The sequence below is a fragment of the Cuculus canorus genome, chromosome 15, assembly GCF_017976375.1.
Source record: "Cuculus canorus isolate bCucCan1 chromosome 15, bCucCan1.pri, whole genome shotgun sequence".
Taxonomy (NCBI): Eukaryota; Metazoa; Chordata; class Aves; order Cuculiformes; family Cuculidae; genus Cuculus; species Cuculus canorus.
Window position 1 is genome coordinate 6,213,356 of NC_071415.1, and position 18,787 is coordinate 6,232,142.

Genomic DNA, 18,787 nt, shown 5'->3' on the forward strand with positions numbered 1-18,787 from the left:
TCAATCCATTCTATCAAAAAAATGACATAAGTTTTCCAATTTTAAAATTCAGTATCCCAGTTTTCAGCTATGGTAAGCCTCTCCACACTATTCTCCCAGTAACTGCCAATAGCCACTTCAGAAAACTATAGAAACCATTGATAGAACTCCAATGCTACCCACTCCACTTGGTGTAGAGAATGCAGAAAAAAAAAGAGCCCTTGTAAAATCTCAGGAGTTTCTGTCAGTAGTAGATATGTCAGGCACTTATGTGTAGCTGGATTTCTCAAAACTAAACCAGGAAATTCCAGTGCTACACTTCTACCAGGATTACCCAGTGATGCATCACAACTCCCTGCTTGATTTACACTGAATGAGCATCAGTCACAGACAAATTTCAGGACTGTGTGCTTGATAAATCATGACTAACACTGCACTGTATTGCAACAACCAACTATTTGTTTCAGTTACCAATGCTATATACCTCTTTTGAAGTATTCAGAAAAAAAGACCTGTGGTACACAAAATCCGGGATAGCCATGTCCCCTCCTACATCAAGCTCCATGCAGTAGCTTCTAATTTCTGAGCTTACAGAGAGCATCTGCAAAGCCCAGTGAAGTTCACAGGAGTGTTTCTGCTCACCATTTGATAAGGAAAATGGATTTAAGCACCCTGTTTATTGGAGAAGCACTTGAACAAATCCCGTAACATGTTCCCATTTGATATCTTTCAATATTTAAACAATTTAGGAATATAAGGAATGAAGACTCCTAAGCTGTAGGTAGTTCACAAGAAATCCTATTCAATCCTTTTCTGTCCTTCGTTTTTCTTAAAACATTTGCACAGTAGAAAAAGCTGCGTCCCACCACAAAACGTACTTACTGGCCTACCGATCAACATATGATAAAGTCTTTGAAGCAAAGGCAATAATATTTTTATTTTACAATTCAGCGCTGAATCAGATGCCCTTCTAAAAAAGACATCCCATCTTACAAAAGCAGTGGGTATACATACTAGTTTTGGACAAAGAATCTTGCAGATCCCTAAAGAATGTTTATTTTTTAGGTTAAGCATGTCAGGAGACTCCCTTCAGGTGATCTCTTCACCCAAACCAACTACATCTTAGAAGACAACTAAGCATATCTACCAATAAATTCTTGCAGCCCTAAGACAGGTGAGCTTTTGGCCTAAACTAGCTACATCTCACAAGACAACTAAGCATATCAATAAATTCTTGGAATTGTAGGAGTTTTTATTGTTTCAGATTATTTATCCATGTCTGGGGATTGTCTGCATATTCTCTCTTGATACAAGACAGATTTATACGACAAGATAATTAAGCATACAAAGCAGATGCAGCAAAACATCAATTGTCACATACCGGAAATTATTCTATGATTCTATGATTTTCACTGCAATGTTTTGAAGACTTGACGAGGTATGGGAGTGCTTTAAACACGTGAGAAGAAGCTGTGAATTAATTCCATCTTAGTGCCTGCTGGAATACGGTGCAAAGGCACCACAGGACATGGCAAATAGAGGCGTGGGAAAGCTGGCGAACCAGCAACGAAGCTGGTGAGGGGGCTGGAGGACGAGTCTTACGAGGAGCGGCTGAGAGAGCTGGGGGTGTTCAGCCTGGAGGAGGCTGAGGGGAGACCTTATTGCTCTCTATAACTACCTGAAAGGAGGTTGTGGAGAGGAGGGAGCTGGGCTCTTCTCCCCATTGACAGGGGACAGGACAAGGGGGAATGGCCTCAAGTTGCACCAGGGGAGGGTCAGGCTGGATACCAGGAAGAAATTCTTCACAGAAAGGGTCCTGGGGCCCTGTCAGAGGCTGCCCAGGGAGGGGGTGGAGTCCCCATTCTGGAGGGATTTAAAAGACGGGTAGACGTGGTGCTCAGGGACATGGTTTAGTGGCAGATAGGAACGGTTGGACTCGATGATCCAAGAGGTCTTTTCCAACCCGGTGATTCTATGACTCCACGCACGAACACGCTGTGGCTCCGCTGCCCCCCTCAGCCCCCCGGACGCGCACCGCCCCAGCCACCATTTCCCCGCGGGCGGGGCCGCCCCAGGGCCGGGCGGGCGGGGGGGGGGTGGGGGGGGGGAAGGAGGGCACCGCGCATGCGCAGCGCCGCCGGCCGTGACGGCTCCGCCAACCCCGCGCTTGGCCGCGCCCCCCGGCTGCTCCGGCTGACGGGCGGGCGGGCGGGCCAACGGGAGGCGGCGCTGGCGTTCAAACCGGCGGAGCCGGGGCGCCGCCAGCCACTGACGGGCCGGGGCGGGGCCGGCGCCGGGCGACGGCGCATTCGGAGGCACCCACGGGCTTTCACTGCGCTCGGGGCGGTGCCGGCGCTCGCAGCGTTCGCCGGGGCCCGGAGCATGGGGGTGAGGTAGGCCCGGCCGCGGCGGGAGGCGAGCGCGGGGGGCCCGGCCGGAGAATGGAGGACAAGAAGGAGGAGGGCGAGGCGGAGATCCAGGAGCACGGGCCCGAGCACTGGTTCAGCAAGTGGGAGCGGCAGTGCCTGGCCGAGGCCGAGCAGGAGGAGGCGCTGGCCCCGGAGTTGCAGGACGAGGCCGCGGCGCAGCCCGAGCACAAGCAGCAGAAGCTCTGGCACCTCTTCCAGAACTCGGCCACCGCCGTGGCGCAGCTCTACAAGGGTGAGCGGGGTGGGGGGCGGCGCGGGGACCCACAAAGGCGGGGGAGAGGAGGAGGAGCGGGGCTTGGGGGGCTCCGCGCTGTCCCTCGGGGCCGCCGGGAAGACAAAATGGCGTGGGGGGGGGTGGCCGGGCCTCGCCCGCGGCGGCCCCAGCGCCCCCCGCCGGGCCGCGGGGCGGGGAGGGCGGCGGCAGGCCCGGCCCTGGCAGCGGCTCCCGGCGCGGGGAAGAGGCTCCGACAAAATGGCGAAGCGAGGGGCCGGCCCCATTGTGCGGCGGGGGCCGCGGGCGGGGGCCGCGCCGGGCGCTCCGGTCCTTATCCCACCCCTCCAACCTCTCCCTGCGAGCGGGGGGCGCCGCTGCCGCCGCCCGGGACCGGGCCGCCCGCCCGGCCGGGCCCCGAGCCCGGTCGACTTGGGAAGGTGGAACAAAATGGCGAAACCTAACATGGCCGTTCGGAGTCGGTGACTCCAAAATAAACAGCGTGTGTCCTTCCCTCCCTGCAGACCGGGTGTGCCAGCAGCCGGGGCTCTCCCTCTGGGTCCCCTTCCAGAACGCCGCCACTGCGGTCACCAACCTCTACAAAGGTAAGGGGCTGCCCCCCTCCCCGCCCCGCTGCCCCGGCAGCCCTCCCCGCTCTGCCTCCTGCCCCGGCTTACTCATCGGCAGGGCCTGTTAATGTCTCTTATTCACCCTGATAAAATCTAACCGAGACTGCTTCCTGAATCTTGCGAGTTTTCCCTGGGCCGATTCAGCTGACTAGCTGACGGTAGTCGAATCTTTTCTGTTGTCTCATGTCGGTGACTAATAACTTGAAAGGTTTTTTACTTGGGGACCCTTGAAAAAGGGTGTTTTTAATATGTGGCTCGCTCTCACGAATTCAAGGAAAGAGTGCCGTAGTTTATTAAACAGTACTTTAATTTCCTGGGGTTTTTTTTGTATATTTCATGGTGTTTTAAATGTTGGGATGTCAGAGTAATACATGTACGTTTGCAGTGAAGCATAGATTGGGTTTAGTGTTTGTGAACTTTTGCATAGATGTTGTGACAAAAATAAAGTTTTATCTTCTTGTAACAGTGAAGCTTCTTAAGTAAGCCTTCCAGTTTATTTTAAGGCCTAGAATATCATTATGACTGTGCCAAGGTGGTTGTGAGAAAGCAGAGTTAGCCAAAACTTTTGATAAGAGTGCACTCTGCACATAGCTGTGCTTTTGTGCAGTTTTCCAATGTGTTTATCTGTCAGGCTCCGTTTCTGAACTCTGCTGTTCTTTGGGTTGTCAGAGGAATTTTTCTCTGAAGGAAAATCATTCAGTAGTTTCTAGTTTAAAAGGTTGCACAAAGATGGTACCTGTATCAAAGGAGGCTTAAATTGGCATAGTGGGATTCCCATTGTTACTGTTTTCCATTCATTGGAGGGAGGAAAACTTTAAAGTTCAAAATTATTGTTTTTGTAGATTATAGCCTGTTTTTGAGTTCTGTGTTTTTTTCATGGTCCGTACAGCATTACTGGTATTTCTACTTGCATGTTCGTTAATTTATCTCAGGTTTTCTCATGTTGGATTTGCTTTAAGCCATTGAACTTCTAATGTGTTTGTGGTGGTTGATCAGTTTTCTGACAGATGAGGATAGAGCAATGAGGAAATGAGATACACAACCCTTACTGCTGGAGATTTCTCTCTTGCAGAAAATGCGTTTGAAAGTTGTGTGTGTGGCAGGTCAAAAGAGAGGCAACATATCAGTCAACAGGGTAGGTGTTGGCCTGAGTGAGTGGGTCCCCAGAACATGACCTAAGTCAGAGACTTAGGTTGTTTATTTTTGGTTAAAGGATTTGATTACTTTGCCTATAGGCAAAATGAGCTCAATTCTTCTGCAGTAATGTGATTAACATAAGTGTATATATGTGGTGATCAGGGAAACTAGAATTTATGTAGGAAGCTGTCTTTAGCAAGTGTAATATAATACTTCAAAAAGCAGCACTCGTGTCTTTCCTTCAAACAGATCTCTGTGCTGAAGTACCTCAGTTACTTAGAATTGTTATGTTTCATTTCTAAATTAATTTCCAAGTGGGTAGAAATCTGTTGAACACAGATAGGACCAGCTACGCACTGGTTAGCAGGTTGGAGTCTCTTAATGTGAATTTGCCTTCGCTAGTGATGAACATATGGCTCTTAAAATCTCCTGCTGTTTCTGATGCTCATGTTTGTGTTTTGAAGGACTGTCAAAAAAACTGGAGAAGTATTTGGTGTGGTAAACTGAACACCACAAACTGCCTGTTTCCCTATGAGCTGTTTTGTGTTCTGAATAAATGGTTCAGTTTTGGAGGTGCCAAAGTTCTTTTTAACAAGAGCTACATGAGGAATAGTGCATAAGAACGCCAGGGTGTCTGGAATGTCAGCATTTTTTTCTGAAAATAGATTAGAAGTTTAATTACACCACACTGAAGGTATTGGAGCACAAATTTCCAGTTGGTGCTAGTGATAGAGACTGTGTTTAAAGACATTTGATTATCTTTCGTGTTCTGCTGAAGAAGTGGCTTGTAATGCAGGATTTGGAACTTAAGGCCACTGTAGAAAGTCTTGCATGTGTATTAGAATAAGACCTCTGAGCCTACTGTGTACCTTATTTTTTATTTTAAAAAGCTGAATGTTTGCTAATGTTACTTTTGGTTTAGTAACTTTAGGGTGTATGCAACTTGACTACTTGTATTTTGCCACCTTATTAACTTTGTAAACAAAGTAGTTGTAGCTTTTACCTTACAAATCTAATCTTTCTCAGAGTACTGGTGCTTGAAATTTATCCAGACTACGCCATCAGTGGTCAGTGTGCTTGACCTCATAACTAGTTCATAGTTAGTCCTTTGCAAAGCATCCTCTACAAGAAAAGCAGGTTATTGACACCAAGCTCGGCTCCTGGCCTCTCAGAACTTACGGTATTTCAGGAGGTGATTAAAAATATTGTCAGCTTCCAGATTATCTTGAAGTGTTTGGGTTGCTTCTACTGTGAATGCCTTGAGCCTAAGCTGCCATGGAATATAAAATGGCTGGAGGAATAACCTGTCGTTGACATTGCTTTCACAGGAATTAGCATTTGTAAATCTTCTAGCCCTTTGATTACAGGGCAGCGTAGGCAAAAGACTGAGTGCATGAGAGCAACTCGTGTGTTGAGTGTACTCAGTATACCAGAAGCCCAACATTTAATGATGATCAGTTTGATTTTTTTATTTTTTTTAAGTTTTGGTAGGCTGTGTTGCGTTTGCAGTGCTGCTTTTTGATAGTGTAGGTTTTAGTGCTATCTCTTGATGACCATGCAGTGGTGCCTTAGAATATGTCTAAGAATAGCATTTAATGGTTATTTTGGGGTTTTTTTTTGAGTGTGAGAAAAATAGATTAGATGTGTATGTCGCTGTTTATCTGTAAACCAATATCTTGGACAGCTGTTCTTAAATAAATAACTTAATATTTTTCTCGGCAAATGACTTACCTTGAACTTACTAATAAAGCAAGGATATAAAAAGAATACAATCAGCTCTGCCAGATTTTTAAAAAAATGTACAGAAATAAAGTAAATCAGAGTGGGCATAATGATGTCTTAATGGAGCAAGAGGTACCATGGCAGTACTTCTTATTAAACTGAAATGTCTGTTGGCAAAGCTCTGAAAAAATCTGAGGAACAAGATGAGCATAATTGTGTAGAGAATGTGGTTTGTCCCACCTGTTACTGTTGTCTGATGTTGTGTCAAACTAGTAGCTGGAATGGTACTTACTGAAGTTAGAAAGCAATGTAACAGAAGGCATTTAGGGCTGCCTTTTAGAGGCACAGTAACAGCTGATATGCGCAGGTGACCAGTTACATCAGTGGAGAATGAAATTGCATTTTGTGATAGGATTAACTGCAAACAATAGAATGCATTTAAAACTTTTGTATGTTGAATTTGCAATGGAATCTTAAATGGGGAAGGAAGTTTTCTTAGACTTCCTCTGTAAATGGCATGTTGTCTAAATTGAAAGGCAGTGGGGATACTTTGTGTTCTAACTAGCTCCGAAAGGATGGTCTCCTGCAAATTTGCTGTGTGATTGAAATTCAGATGGAGCCAGAGTGACTAAAGAAACCAGTTTTCTGAAAATTGCTTACCTGTCAGAATCGAGAAAAGTAGTTACTACTTCTGTTTTTATGTGGGGTTTCCTGGCTACTGGTGCACTACTGAGTATCTCAGTGCGTCGCCTGATTTAAGTACCTTCTTCAGACTGACATGCACAAAGCATGTTTTTAATGTTAATACAATATGACTTCATAAACAGTGCTGTGGTGTTGACCTGAGGTATAGTAAAAGCTATTCAGGTGCTGTGAGTTGCTGTTGGCTTTCTGACTTATAGAGGGGATGGGACTTTATAGCTAATACTCTCTTTAGGTTTAACATGACTCATCTTCAGTGATAGCTAATTTGTTACTGCTAACTTGGTATTGTGTTACAGTGACCTGTAGAAGATATACTTCCTTGCTAAGGTTCACAAGAAGCTATGTCTGTCATATGCGGTGAGAGACACTGCTCTGTCTGTAACACTAAGAAAGCTTTTTTTTTTCTGTCTTCTTGCAGAAAGTGTGGATGCCCATCAGCGAAGCTTTGATGTAGGAATTCAGATTGGCTATCAGCGTCGGAATAAGGATGTGCTAGCTTGGGTTAAAAAACGCAGAAGAACTATTCGTAGAGAAGACTTGATCAGCTTCCTATGTGGAAAAGTTCCTCCTCCAAGAAATTCTAGAGCTCCCCCAAGACTGACTGTAGTATCCCCTAACCGAGCTGCTTCAACAGAAACTAGCTCATCTGTAGAGACTGATTTGCAACCCTTCCGTGAAGCCATAGCTCTGCATGGTAACAGTATTTTTTCAATACTACTTGGTTAAAATCGGGTGGGGGGGTTCTTAAAGCCATGTCTGTCTCTTGGCCACTGTTGGTGTTGTAGTATCTTGTACCTGATGTTCCAGCTGAAAGTTGTGCCCTTGGTTCTCTAAGGGAGTCTTTGTGTGTATAAGGTGTGCTGGCTACTGAAATGTTGTGTAGTCAAGTGTTTTGAATGAGGAAAAGGAGTTGTATAAAATGAGACTTAATCTGTAACATTCTGCAGGTGTGGACTTGGAGTTTAAGTATCAACTCTTGGTAGTGTTTCAAGTGTGAGGAGACTTGGCATTCATACCAATGCTAGAGTAAACAGAGTTCTTGGAAAATGGTCACACCATGCTAGTGACTAGTTAATTATTAAGACTTGGCTAGTAGCAAATAACCAGCAAATTTTTAATGGGTTAGGGAGAAAGTTTAATATCTTAAGTTTCTGTAACTTAGCTCACTCTAGCACCCTTGTTATGCAGTGGATAATATTGTTTAGTATTCTACTTCACATACCCTGGAAAGGGTGCTTTCGCTTGCATCTCGTTGCAATAATTGAGTCCTGTTTAGAACTGAGTTCTAGTTTGCTTTCAGTCTTAAATGTCTTCCCATGTCATATTGAATTTTCTTCTTGCTGTCACCAACAATGTTGGCAGTGTATCTTTCCTCCTTTTCAGATATGAATATTCAGTAGCTTATTCTGCATTGGACTGTTAACTAGCAAGTAATAAAGAAAAATGTCTCCCATTGCTCTTGAAGTGAATTGAAGCAGTTCACCTGTGGATTTTAAGCCTTCTAATAATCTAAAGGCTAGCAGATACCTTGGAATAGAGGGGACTACTCTAAAAGTAAAAATCAAGCTATCCAGAAGTACACATCCGTGCAACTTAATTTTTACTGTTTCAGTATTATCGGTGAGGAGTGGAATTACTGAGTTTAAGTTAATTCCTGAAAATGCACTCTTGGCTTCTGCTGTGTTGTGGTGGTTTTTCAAGATACATAAGCCGGACCCTGTTACTGTCCAGGTGGCTGTGTAATTCTAGTATGCTTTTCTCTTCTGCTGCCATTTAAGTCAAGCATGCTTCCACCCAGTCATGTAGTTTTTGGCAGTTTTCCTTCTGATATTGGAACTGGCTAGATAATGGTGTGCCAGTTATGCTTATTCAGTTAGTTTGGTAAAGCTAATTTCATGAGGAGAACAAGTAGAGAAGCTGTCTCTCCCCTGACATCATGTGATAAACTTTCTCGTAAAAACTAGATTAATGAAACTAATGTGAATCCAGTGTACCGTTGGTTTTACTGTAAAGGCTTGTGCTCAGGTGAGAGTGAACTGGGTGGGTAGACTTGCTTCACCACAGTTAAGCACTGAGTAAACCTGGATGTTTTTATGAGTAACATGGCTCTTTTTGTGTCCTTGGATTGTTTCTTAACGTCTGCCTTGTATAGAGGTGGCTTATGCTATAAAGAAGTGAATTCCATGGGATTCTGAACCATGAGGTATGACGTTTTTGTCAGTGTTTCATAACCTCATAGGGTCATAAGGGCTGTAGGGACTGTAGATCTCTCCTCTGTACTACCACTGTAGGGGCTAGAAACGCACTTTTCTCCTTGATAAGCTGGTTGACAAGATTACATGTTAGTCACCTTCTGGATTAGGTTATCCTGATATCTGTTTCAATCTAGTCTTTGACACAAATGCTTTTGTGCTAATCCTTTAGTGACTAGGTTTGTATTTGGCCTCATAACTGGCTTTGGGTTATTGCCTACAATGTCTGCATTCTTCCAGCTTCTCCATTCCCCCCTTATCCTTGAGGTTAAGGAAGTTGCAATTAATCTTTCTCCCAAACTATTTTTCTGTTTCTCATAGGGCTTCTCAGAACTATGTTTTGATTTTGAAGCCTGTGTAGGCTCTTCAAGTGTGTGTAAAAACCTTCTGTGGGGCTACACATCTTTTTGGCCGGCTAAGTGATCTGGTGTTCCTAGGTATTGTAAGGAAGCACAAGAAAACATGATGATAGTGAGTAGTAGGCTCAGAAAGTGGTCAGGACTAAGGCTTTTATGGGGAGCTTTTGACTGTCATGTTAAGGAGTGAGGCTTTGTTTTGTGCTGGTAGGTATCCTGTGGAAATGGGAGTATTTCCCTATTGGTAATGTGAATGGGTTAAATTAGATTTGAGGGATAATGCCAGAACTTTGCCACTTTAAGCAAGACCTCCTGTAGTGAAGCAGGGATAGGTATGAGTCTACAACACCAAATGAGTGTTGAAGTAGAGCTGATTTGACTTCTTAGAAATAGGTACTAATACGTGTCTAAAGACTGCTGTCCTTTACCTTGCTGATCTTGCTCTTAGGGGGGAAATACCTATATTTTGGTTGTGTAACTGAAATGCTTCATAATCACATCTGAAAACTTTGCCAGAAGGTGTGGTAACAGAGTAGCAACAACTAAATATTTCCTGGATCCTCAAACAGACTTCTAGATGTATGCTGTAGACTAAACTAGAGAAGAATATCTTTAGGTATCGGTACGATCTTAAAACTATATATACCACATCTGAAAAGATGTAACAGAAGAGGCAAGGTTAAAAATCTACTGTCTCAAACCTTGCTATATATGATCCATCTTATAGTTCTGCGAGGCAGTTGATAATTTTCTTGACAAATGCTAGCAATTTCAAACCTATAGCATAGGTATGAATACGTCTTCACTCACTTTCTGGATGTGTATTGCCATATCCAATTCTGTATTAGATGGATTTTAAATGACTATTGCTTCAAACTGAGCTAATAGTCATAAGATTACCAAAAGCTGATATGTGCCCATTTACTTTCTCCCTGGCTGTAGCTAGCATACAGAGTCTTGCAGGGCTGGTGGCTGTGCACAGTCCATGTTTGAAATGTGGGATGTGCTCTATGCTTTACAAACCGTTCCCCCAGCATAATTGCAGAAAATCCTATGATTTGAGGAGCAGAAGAAGCAAGCTTGGGAAAGCAATGCAGAAAATGCATTAGACATGAGCATTCTTAACTAAAAGTTATGTGAATGGGCAGCAGCACAGTGGAGGGAGCATTAGTGCTTTTATTCCTTAGCTTTAATGTTATATGCCATTAATGTGATTCAGTCCCTTTGATGGGGGAAACCCTTGCTCTAGTGTGTAGAAGTGTATGGCTTGGCCCCTTTAAAGAGCTTGAATTCCATTTGGCCTTCTTACCTATTCTCTTAAAATGTTAAACTCAGTACACAACTCTAGTAGTTGTTAGCAGAGTGGAAGCAATTTATAGACGAGGATAGGAAAGCAGTGTTCAAGTTAGTTGGAAAGGATTTAACTTGCAGGTTGTGTGCGTAGCTGTCAGTTCTGTACTGGCATGTGCTGCTAAAACTGAGTAGTCCTGTGAAAGAGTGAGTATGGCAGGAGTGACAAGGATCAGTCTGCATGCAATTTTGCATTTATCTGGGTTAACTAATTCCTACTTTAATTACACTTCTAGTGTGAATGTTTTTAATGCTTCCTGATTAAAACTTGTGGAAAACAATAGCTAATACTTCTACTATACTGAACAGTAGTTACCCAGTGTATTATGCTGTGGTTGTGACCTGAATAACTCCTTTTTGGACATGGTTATAGCATAGATAAAATGGCATTTACGATTTGTTAGGCCAATGTTCATAAACTTGATAATTTTGAGGTGACAGTTTTATTTACTGTAAGTATTTCATATGCCATAAAACATACTTTTAGCCAAGCATTCTAATCACTTGATAGTTTTGGAGAGTACTTAGTTATAAATTAGCCTTGCTCACAACTTTTTCTGTGCTGCAGCTTTTTCTAGTAGTACTGTAATAAATGCTTTAGAATATAGCTTTGGATAAAAGCAGAGTTTTTTGTGGAATTGCTGGCTCTGAAACAGTTACTGATGGCTTGATTGAAAGCAGGAATGAGAATGTAAAATATTTCAGATACTGCAAAATATTTGATATGCCATCCACTTCAATCCTTTCAAATTTTAAAAGGGAGAGAGCCATGTGTCCTTTCTTAAAGGTGTCTATTAAAGGAAGTGTCTCTGTAGAAAGCAGTGGGAGCCTTCAGGAGTGGTTATGACATCAAGAAAGGTAAAGACACCTCAGTAGCTGTTTCAGTCTCTATTCTGTTGAATATACAAAAGCCATGGGCCTGTGCTTAGATGGTTTTAATCACAACACCATTTGACAACCTCAGATTTCTATATTATCAACACTTAACGTCATCTTACTACTTCTGTTGCTACTTGCTGTACTGATTTAAATGGTTAATGCTTTGGGAAGGTGTCCCTGAGTCCACCCAAAACCAAATTCTGAATTGGGTTTTCTGAGATTTCCTCTTTGCTTTACCACAAGTTTCCAAGAAAAGACAATGTCAGCAGCTCCTGAAAGATGCTTTCTTTTTTAATGAAAAAGAGGGTTTCAGCTGTATTACTGACTGTCTTCCATGACATGGCAACTTGATATTTTAGTGCATGCCTTGAATTCTTCTGACTCTTCCATGTTAGCTTGATCACCCAATCCTAAACCAGGATCTAAATGTTTTGCTTGGCAGATCTGCTCTCATGGATTGATGTCTAGTGCTAAAACATGGTTAACTGCCAGTAACTGATACTAAATCATCGCTCAGTCTGTTAACATACTTGGTAATGACTGTTACTTACTAGTTCATTATTAAATACCTATGTGAGATGCAGCATTAAATGGCAAATAGAGATCCATGTTGCCATGCAATATCCCTGCACTCCTGTCTTTCTAGAAATTAATTCCAAACCACTCTCCTGCCTTTGACATCAGGCTTGATTGAAATACACAAACCATCAAGATATATCAAGATATGGAGGCTGAAACGAGATGATCTTTAAGGTCCCTTCCAACCCTAATTATACTATGATATAATTAATTTAAAATCTTTAATGTACAGTGATACAATATTTCCTAGATATTGGAAAGTCAGTATCTGCTTGAGGCATTGCTGGCAGACCTTGACAGTCTGTTTTAGAATATGCTTTGTTGTAGTACAGATGACTTTTAATTCTGACTCTTGTATCTATTTTATAAAATACTTGCTACTTGAAGACCCTACTTAAACAGTTTTTGAGTGATGCCAGAAAATGTATTCTTGCATCATAGGTCAGGTTTTGGGTTTACTTGGAATAATTTTTCTCTCCTTGCGTGCTATATGTAATGAAAAGATGTCATGATAAAACTGAATTAGTGTTATGGTCATGTGGTTGTGGGCAGTATAATTCAACAGTAAATGACTGACATTGTATAAATTGGCTCTTCCTGAAGCTAACACTGCTGAACTTGTGTGTTCAGAGCAGTTTTGCTTGGAATAGTGATGTGGGTGAAATCTCTGTGATCAGTTTGGATTTGAAACAGTGTCGCCTGTGCACTGTCAATTTTTCCAGTTTAAATGTACAGGATTAGTGTTTTTTTCTGATATGTGACATGCTAGTTGAAGTTAAACTTGCTGCTATCTTTAATTTAAAGTGGTTTGTTACCTGCCCAAATTTTGCATGTTGGTAGTTCACCAAGGTTGTGGTGTCTGGATTGGCTTTTTTGTTTGTACGTCTGTGTCATCTAGTTGGCTGCTTGCCTTCTTTGGTACATGAGTAGGAATCTGGTTTTTTAATGGTTCTGAATTTAAGCTTGACCTCAGTTACGGGAGTACTGCAGTGAACCTTGTTTCTGAATTGACTTTTAACTAAAAACTAATACTGTTTAAATACTTTCTGCCATTGCAAGTAAAAGATTATTTTAATATTAAAACATGTAGGGTCCCTATCAAACTTCAAACCATGCTTCTGAGTGGTGTTGGAACACCACTTAGAGCTGTAAGCAAAAGGCCTAAGAAAGCATTAGTGATGAATGGCTGTTTCTGCTGGTGGTTGCATAATGCCCAGTCTGTAGAAGTATATTCTTTGCTGATACAAGACTTAAGCTTTAAATGTTCACTCAACCGTAATGTACAATAGTGAGATTAACTGGTCTGTTCTGTGTATCAACCTGCTGCTGCTGCAGATGGCTGTGGAACTTAGCCTCTAATCGAGGCTTCAAGCAACTGATCTAGTAGTAGCTCTAGCAGTCTTCCCTTCACAAAGCCTCTAAAATTGCTTGCTTGGCCTGTCAGCAGCTAACAGGGTTGTGTTAGGCTTTGCTTGTCAGTGTGAGACTTCTGGCTGCCTACTTGGTCATGTATGAAGATGTATGAAAAGCCATTTAATGCACAAGATGTGTGATGGCTGGACAAAGGTATTGAGTATTTGAGACTGGAGAACCTCTGAGCGAGGTCAGGATTTTGAAGGCTACTGACACGGGAATCTTCCTGGACAGCCCAAAATCTGCTTGTTCTTATCGCTAGAAGAATATACATGTAGATCTTGGTCTGCTGTTCATCTTCCTACATGATTTGTTCTGGTTCATGTGTAGGACCAAGAGTCTTTGCACTTTCCTGTTAATACTCAGATTTGAAGCAGTTAAACATCTTTGCTATGGTATCTAAGATGTTTATCTACAAATGTAGCCTGAAAGGCGAATTGAGAAGAATTGTTAGGCTTTCATGTACTAGCCCTTACTAAACTTATGATTTGGAATGTCCTGCTTTTGTGAAGTTGTAATAGTAACATTACTGAAGACAAGGTTTATATTGATATGAAGCTCATAGCTTGCTTGTTTATGGTCTCATTTCCAGAAGAAAAGCTTCTGTTTTAAACACTATTGCTAACCTGAACACAGACCAAAGTAAATGCAGGGTACCTGTGGCAGTATTTTGGATCAGATCTGTCAATAGCAAGTTTTGAGGGATGGTCATGTAGTCTTGCTTAGTGTCTGTCATCTTAAGTACCCTGCTTAATTCTGGTAATACTGATGTGTTGGTTAATAGTGGCAGCCATTTAAATCTTGCTTTTAAAGTCTAGCCATGGTATGCACCTGAGATTTGCTGTCATGCTACGGTTTTCTTTAGAGCTCAGGGGAGTGAAAGGGAGCAGGCTGGTGTTTGAAACAAGGTCAAATAAACCTGGAAAGCCTGTGGTAGGGGGATTTTCCTTCTGTGTGACTATCGGTCTTGTGTGAAGCCTTTGTATTGAACTAACTTGAGTATCTGCATGTTTTAAATAGCATGCTTATGGGAGCTAGCACTTGCTGTAGTGTGCAAATGCTGGTATATAAGCTTACTTTTAATATTACAAAAAGCAGTTTTAGTAATTGCTAGATTCTTACATGGGCTGAAAGCTGAGGAGGTGTGGCCTGGACTTCAGATGAAGTGTGATACAAATAATAGGATGAAATGCCTTTAACATATCAGTAAAATTCAGATGAGTGTAATCCATTCTGCCACTCACAGGAAGTTAACTGTTATTACTGTTTGACCTAAACACTTTCTCTTTTTTTTCCCCCTCTAGGTCTTAGTGGTGCAATGGCTAGTATAAGTGTTCGCTCGAGTACCCCAGGCTCGCCCACTCATGTGAGCAGTGGCTCCAATGCTAGTCGAAGGAGAAATGGACTACACGATGTTGATTTGAACACTTTCATATCAGAAGAAATGGCACTCCACTTGGACAATGGTGGAACTAGAAAGCGTACCTCAGCCCAGTGTGGCGATGTCATTACAGACTCACCAACTCATAAACGCAACAGAATGATCTAAACTGCAAAAATTTCAAACCCACCATGCTGCTTGAAAGCCACTTGATCCTCAGAGTACTATTGAAAAGGAAACATGAGGCCATCTTTCCATATTCACTGTTTAAGACTAATTCAGTAAATGCCATAAAGGAAATTTTAGATATTACATTAGATGCCTCTTGTAACTGCGGCTTTCTTAAACTATATTCTTAGCAGAGGACATCAGATATTGTGTAGTAGTTAGCAAGATCATCATAGGCGAACATGTATCCGTTCCAAGGCTAAAAGTGACCTTACTTGTATTATTAAAGGGAAAGGAAATTTCAGATGTTTATTTGGTTATAGAATGCTTTTTTGTCCTTTATTTCCTGCTGTGTTGAGTATTTGCTTAAACAGTATTGCCAGTTTGACTGAAATTGTCTACAACATGACTTGGCATCTTTGTCAAAACTGCAGGCTTCCATTTTTGCAGCACTGTACCATGCACCTAGTTTCTATATAGTAACAGTGTGCAAGTTATAAATATTGGACTGTACCCTTTTAGTTTTAAAAGCAGTTGATAATTCTGGTGATTGTGTGAAAATGTAAAGAGGTGCTATGATGGTCATGCAATTAATACTGAATCAATACAAGGATCTTTATTGGATTCTCTTTGTGTGTTTTAGTGCTCTGAAGTAGCAATATTAAACTTTTCCCCTATTAACTTCATAGGCTTTTAAATCAGTTTGAGAAAAATATATGTACTTATTGGTATTATCCTTGTGGTAATCATACACAGTGCAGATTGCACCAGTGCTGACCTAAATTTAGAGAAAGATGTCCTGTAATTTGGAAAATAGGCTTTTCTGTTTGGTATTAGTGAAGGGTAGGTTTTGTGTACACCCGTATCCCATTTTACATTTCTTGTAAAGTAATTGCCCATTGCTGGGGAGGGGTGGGAGGAAAGGGAACGAAGGGGAATAGTTGAAAAAGGCGTGTGTTCTAACAAGTAAGACTTCTGGTCATGTGGAAACGTGGACTAACTTAAACAAGATTCTGTGTCATGCCATCTCCTTCAGGAAGGAGTGACATGCAGGTTCTGTAGAGTGCTAAGAAAATAATTTAAAACTGGAAGTTGATTCTAAAGCTCTGGATAAACATGCCGTAAGGGTGAATTAAAAAGGATAAATGGCTTTCTTTTTGTGTTGAGCTTACATTCACAGGATTGAACTCTGGCTGCCCTAACTTAAGTGTAGTCTAAAGCTGAACTAGAAATTAAGACTGATCTGCTGCAAATCTGTTTCTGAACGGGGAAGGATATGTCAGTCTCAGACTGTCCTAATTATTTTTACATGTAGAAGCAGCAGGTCTTTGGTGGAGAGCACTGGCTTTTAGGGCCTCTAGATCTCTACCTAGGAAAGGAATAATACAGGAGGGGTAAGAAAAAAAAAAGAGCTCCAAACTTGCAAGTTGGGGAAAGGGTATTTAGTGAGGTGGTTTGCATGCTTTAACTGGAAGCATAGGCTGGTTCTTGGATGAAATGCAGCTGTGCTAGCGTCACAGTACTAAAAATAAAATAATTGTGGTGTTCTAGCAAAGTTAAGGCACCTTGAGCTCCATGTTAATACATAGCTCTTCAAGACTTTTGCTTACATGCTTGTAGAGTCAGATCCTTTTTGTATAATCTTCCCTGTTTGAAGCAGACTTTACTGGTTTTGTTCCTATTTTTACCCTGGTGTCCTCTCATTAGTGTTCTGTAGTCAAGGCAAGACAGCAATGATGTGTTCAATTCTCATAATTCAAGACTCTTAAGAGCGTGATTTCCTTTCTTTGTGGTGCTTCCATCAAATTTCTTTACATCAAAGAGCTCTTGAAGATGTCTACAGTTGCACAACACTGTAGCTAGAGGTGTTGTAGCTTATGGGAGGACAAGTGTAAGAACTGTCCAAAGCGAGATGGTAAGAACTGTTCAAAACCCCCGCCTGTGTTACATAGCTGAAATTGCACATCACCTGAAGACTTGGTATACATTAATTTCAGTTACTGCTATTAACTATGATTCATAAGACTTATTTTATGTAAAATATTAATACTGCGTAAAGCTAATTTTCATTTGGAGACTGCATTTTCAACAAAGATTTTTGAAGATGGTATCTAAATATATCTGTTAGTATTTATTAGGCTGTTGGCAGAGGGATTTTCCTGTTCCAGAAGAAAAATCTGGAGTCCTGAGCAGAAAGGACGCGTGAGAACCATTCTTCAGCTCTTTTGTTTATTCATTAACTGGCTTGTACAGCTAAGATGCTTGTGCTCTGCAACTTCTAACACACTTTACTATTACATGTGGTAAAGGTTATGTCATGCTGGTATCAGTTCTGCATATATGGACTGAACTATAATGGGGCTTCTGGTCTAGCCCAAATATTCAGAGCCTGTTCAAATTACTTTTCCCCTTCCTTGCAGTGAAATAAATCCTTTTAATGGTTTGAAGCATTAATTCAGTCTAGTACCATCTAAAACTAAATTTGTTTGGCTTTTTATTTAATTTGTGCCATTTTTCTTGGAAAGAAAGCAGGATTAGATATTAAACTGGTTGCATTAATGTTTTTTTGCTTGTATTTGGCAACTTTTTGATTGTTTTTCGTTTAGCCCCAACTGTTGTTTGCTCTTTGTTAACCTCTGCCAGAATGATCAAAAATGCATGTATTCACCTGGTAAACACAAGGAGAACAGGTTGTCTCTTCAAGAAAGAAATAAAAAAGTTCATTACCTGTTGCTTTGACTGTTTTTTGTGCCAGTGTAGAAAACTGACATTCTGGAAACAGCTTTCAGCTATTATCCAAACTGTAGCTCCTGGAGCCAGAAGCGAGCTGATTTCTGTAAGAAACACTGAAATAAGAACTGTTCAGTTTGGTAAAAATGGTGCTTACTTTTGCTTTCTCCTATGAATCGTATAGTTGACCGGTCTCTTCATGTACATCAAATCTAACATGAATGTGTGGCAAGTTACGTAAAGTACATCCTGCACTGAGGCTACTGAGCTTGGCTTGCTTATTAATGAAGTAAGTTTTAAATGTTAAATTTAAATCTATTACAATAAAGTAATGCAAAAATGATTTTGGCTGAAACCGAAGTCCTGCAGTTAAACTTACTCTCAAATGTGGTTTACCCAGATGGAGTAATAGAAACTCTAAGTCGTAATAAACCTAATAAAAAAAATAAATACAATCAATCAGGCTGGTTTGTAGTTCTTTAAGCTTCTGAATAATACAGTCCATCAGTAAACCCAAACTCAAGGCATGGTTAGTGAGAGTTGACAGGCTTATCTGATTCTGCAGAGCAGGTATGCAGTTTCCTAGCTGGTGTGTCTAGCTACACTTTGGAGGCTTTCCTCTGTCCTCTATGGACTAATGAAGCTATTAAGAATTGGAAAGTGCTGTTGCATTTGTACGAGGAGATGTGCAGAGTTTAGTATTGCTAATGGAAAAGTATCTTAAATATTCTGTGCTTTATTAGGAAGTCAAGTGGTATTGTCCTCAACAGTTGAGCTTTCTGATCTCTTAGATGACATTGTCAGACTTAAGTGAAATTAGGTTCTGTAATTAGCAGCTTTTCCTGCCTTATGTGGGTGTCCCTAAAC

The 18,787-nt window shown here is 41.5% G+C and overlaps 1 protein-coding gene across 1 annotated transcript; it reads left to right on the forward strand.

The window, feature by feature from the left end:
* Positions 1-2,280: 2,280 nt before the first annotated feature.
* Positions 2,281-17,922, forward strand: HAPSTR1 (HUWE1 associated protein modifying stress responses). Its single transcript, XM_054080837.1, has 4 exons — positions 2,281-2,640; positions 3,144-3,224; positions 7,231-7,506; positions 14,946-17,922. The coding sequence occupies exons 1-4, from the start codon at positions 2,421-2,423 to the stop codon at positions 15,188-15,190; spliced, it is 822 nt and encodes a 273-aa protein (XP_053936812.1). The 5' UTR covers positions 2,281-2,420; the 3' UTR covers positions 15,191-17,922.
* The last annotated feature ends 865 nt before the right edge of the window (positions 17,923-18,787 follow it).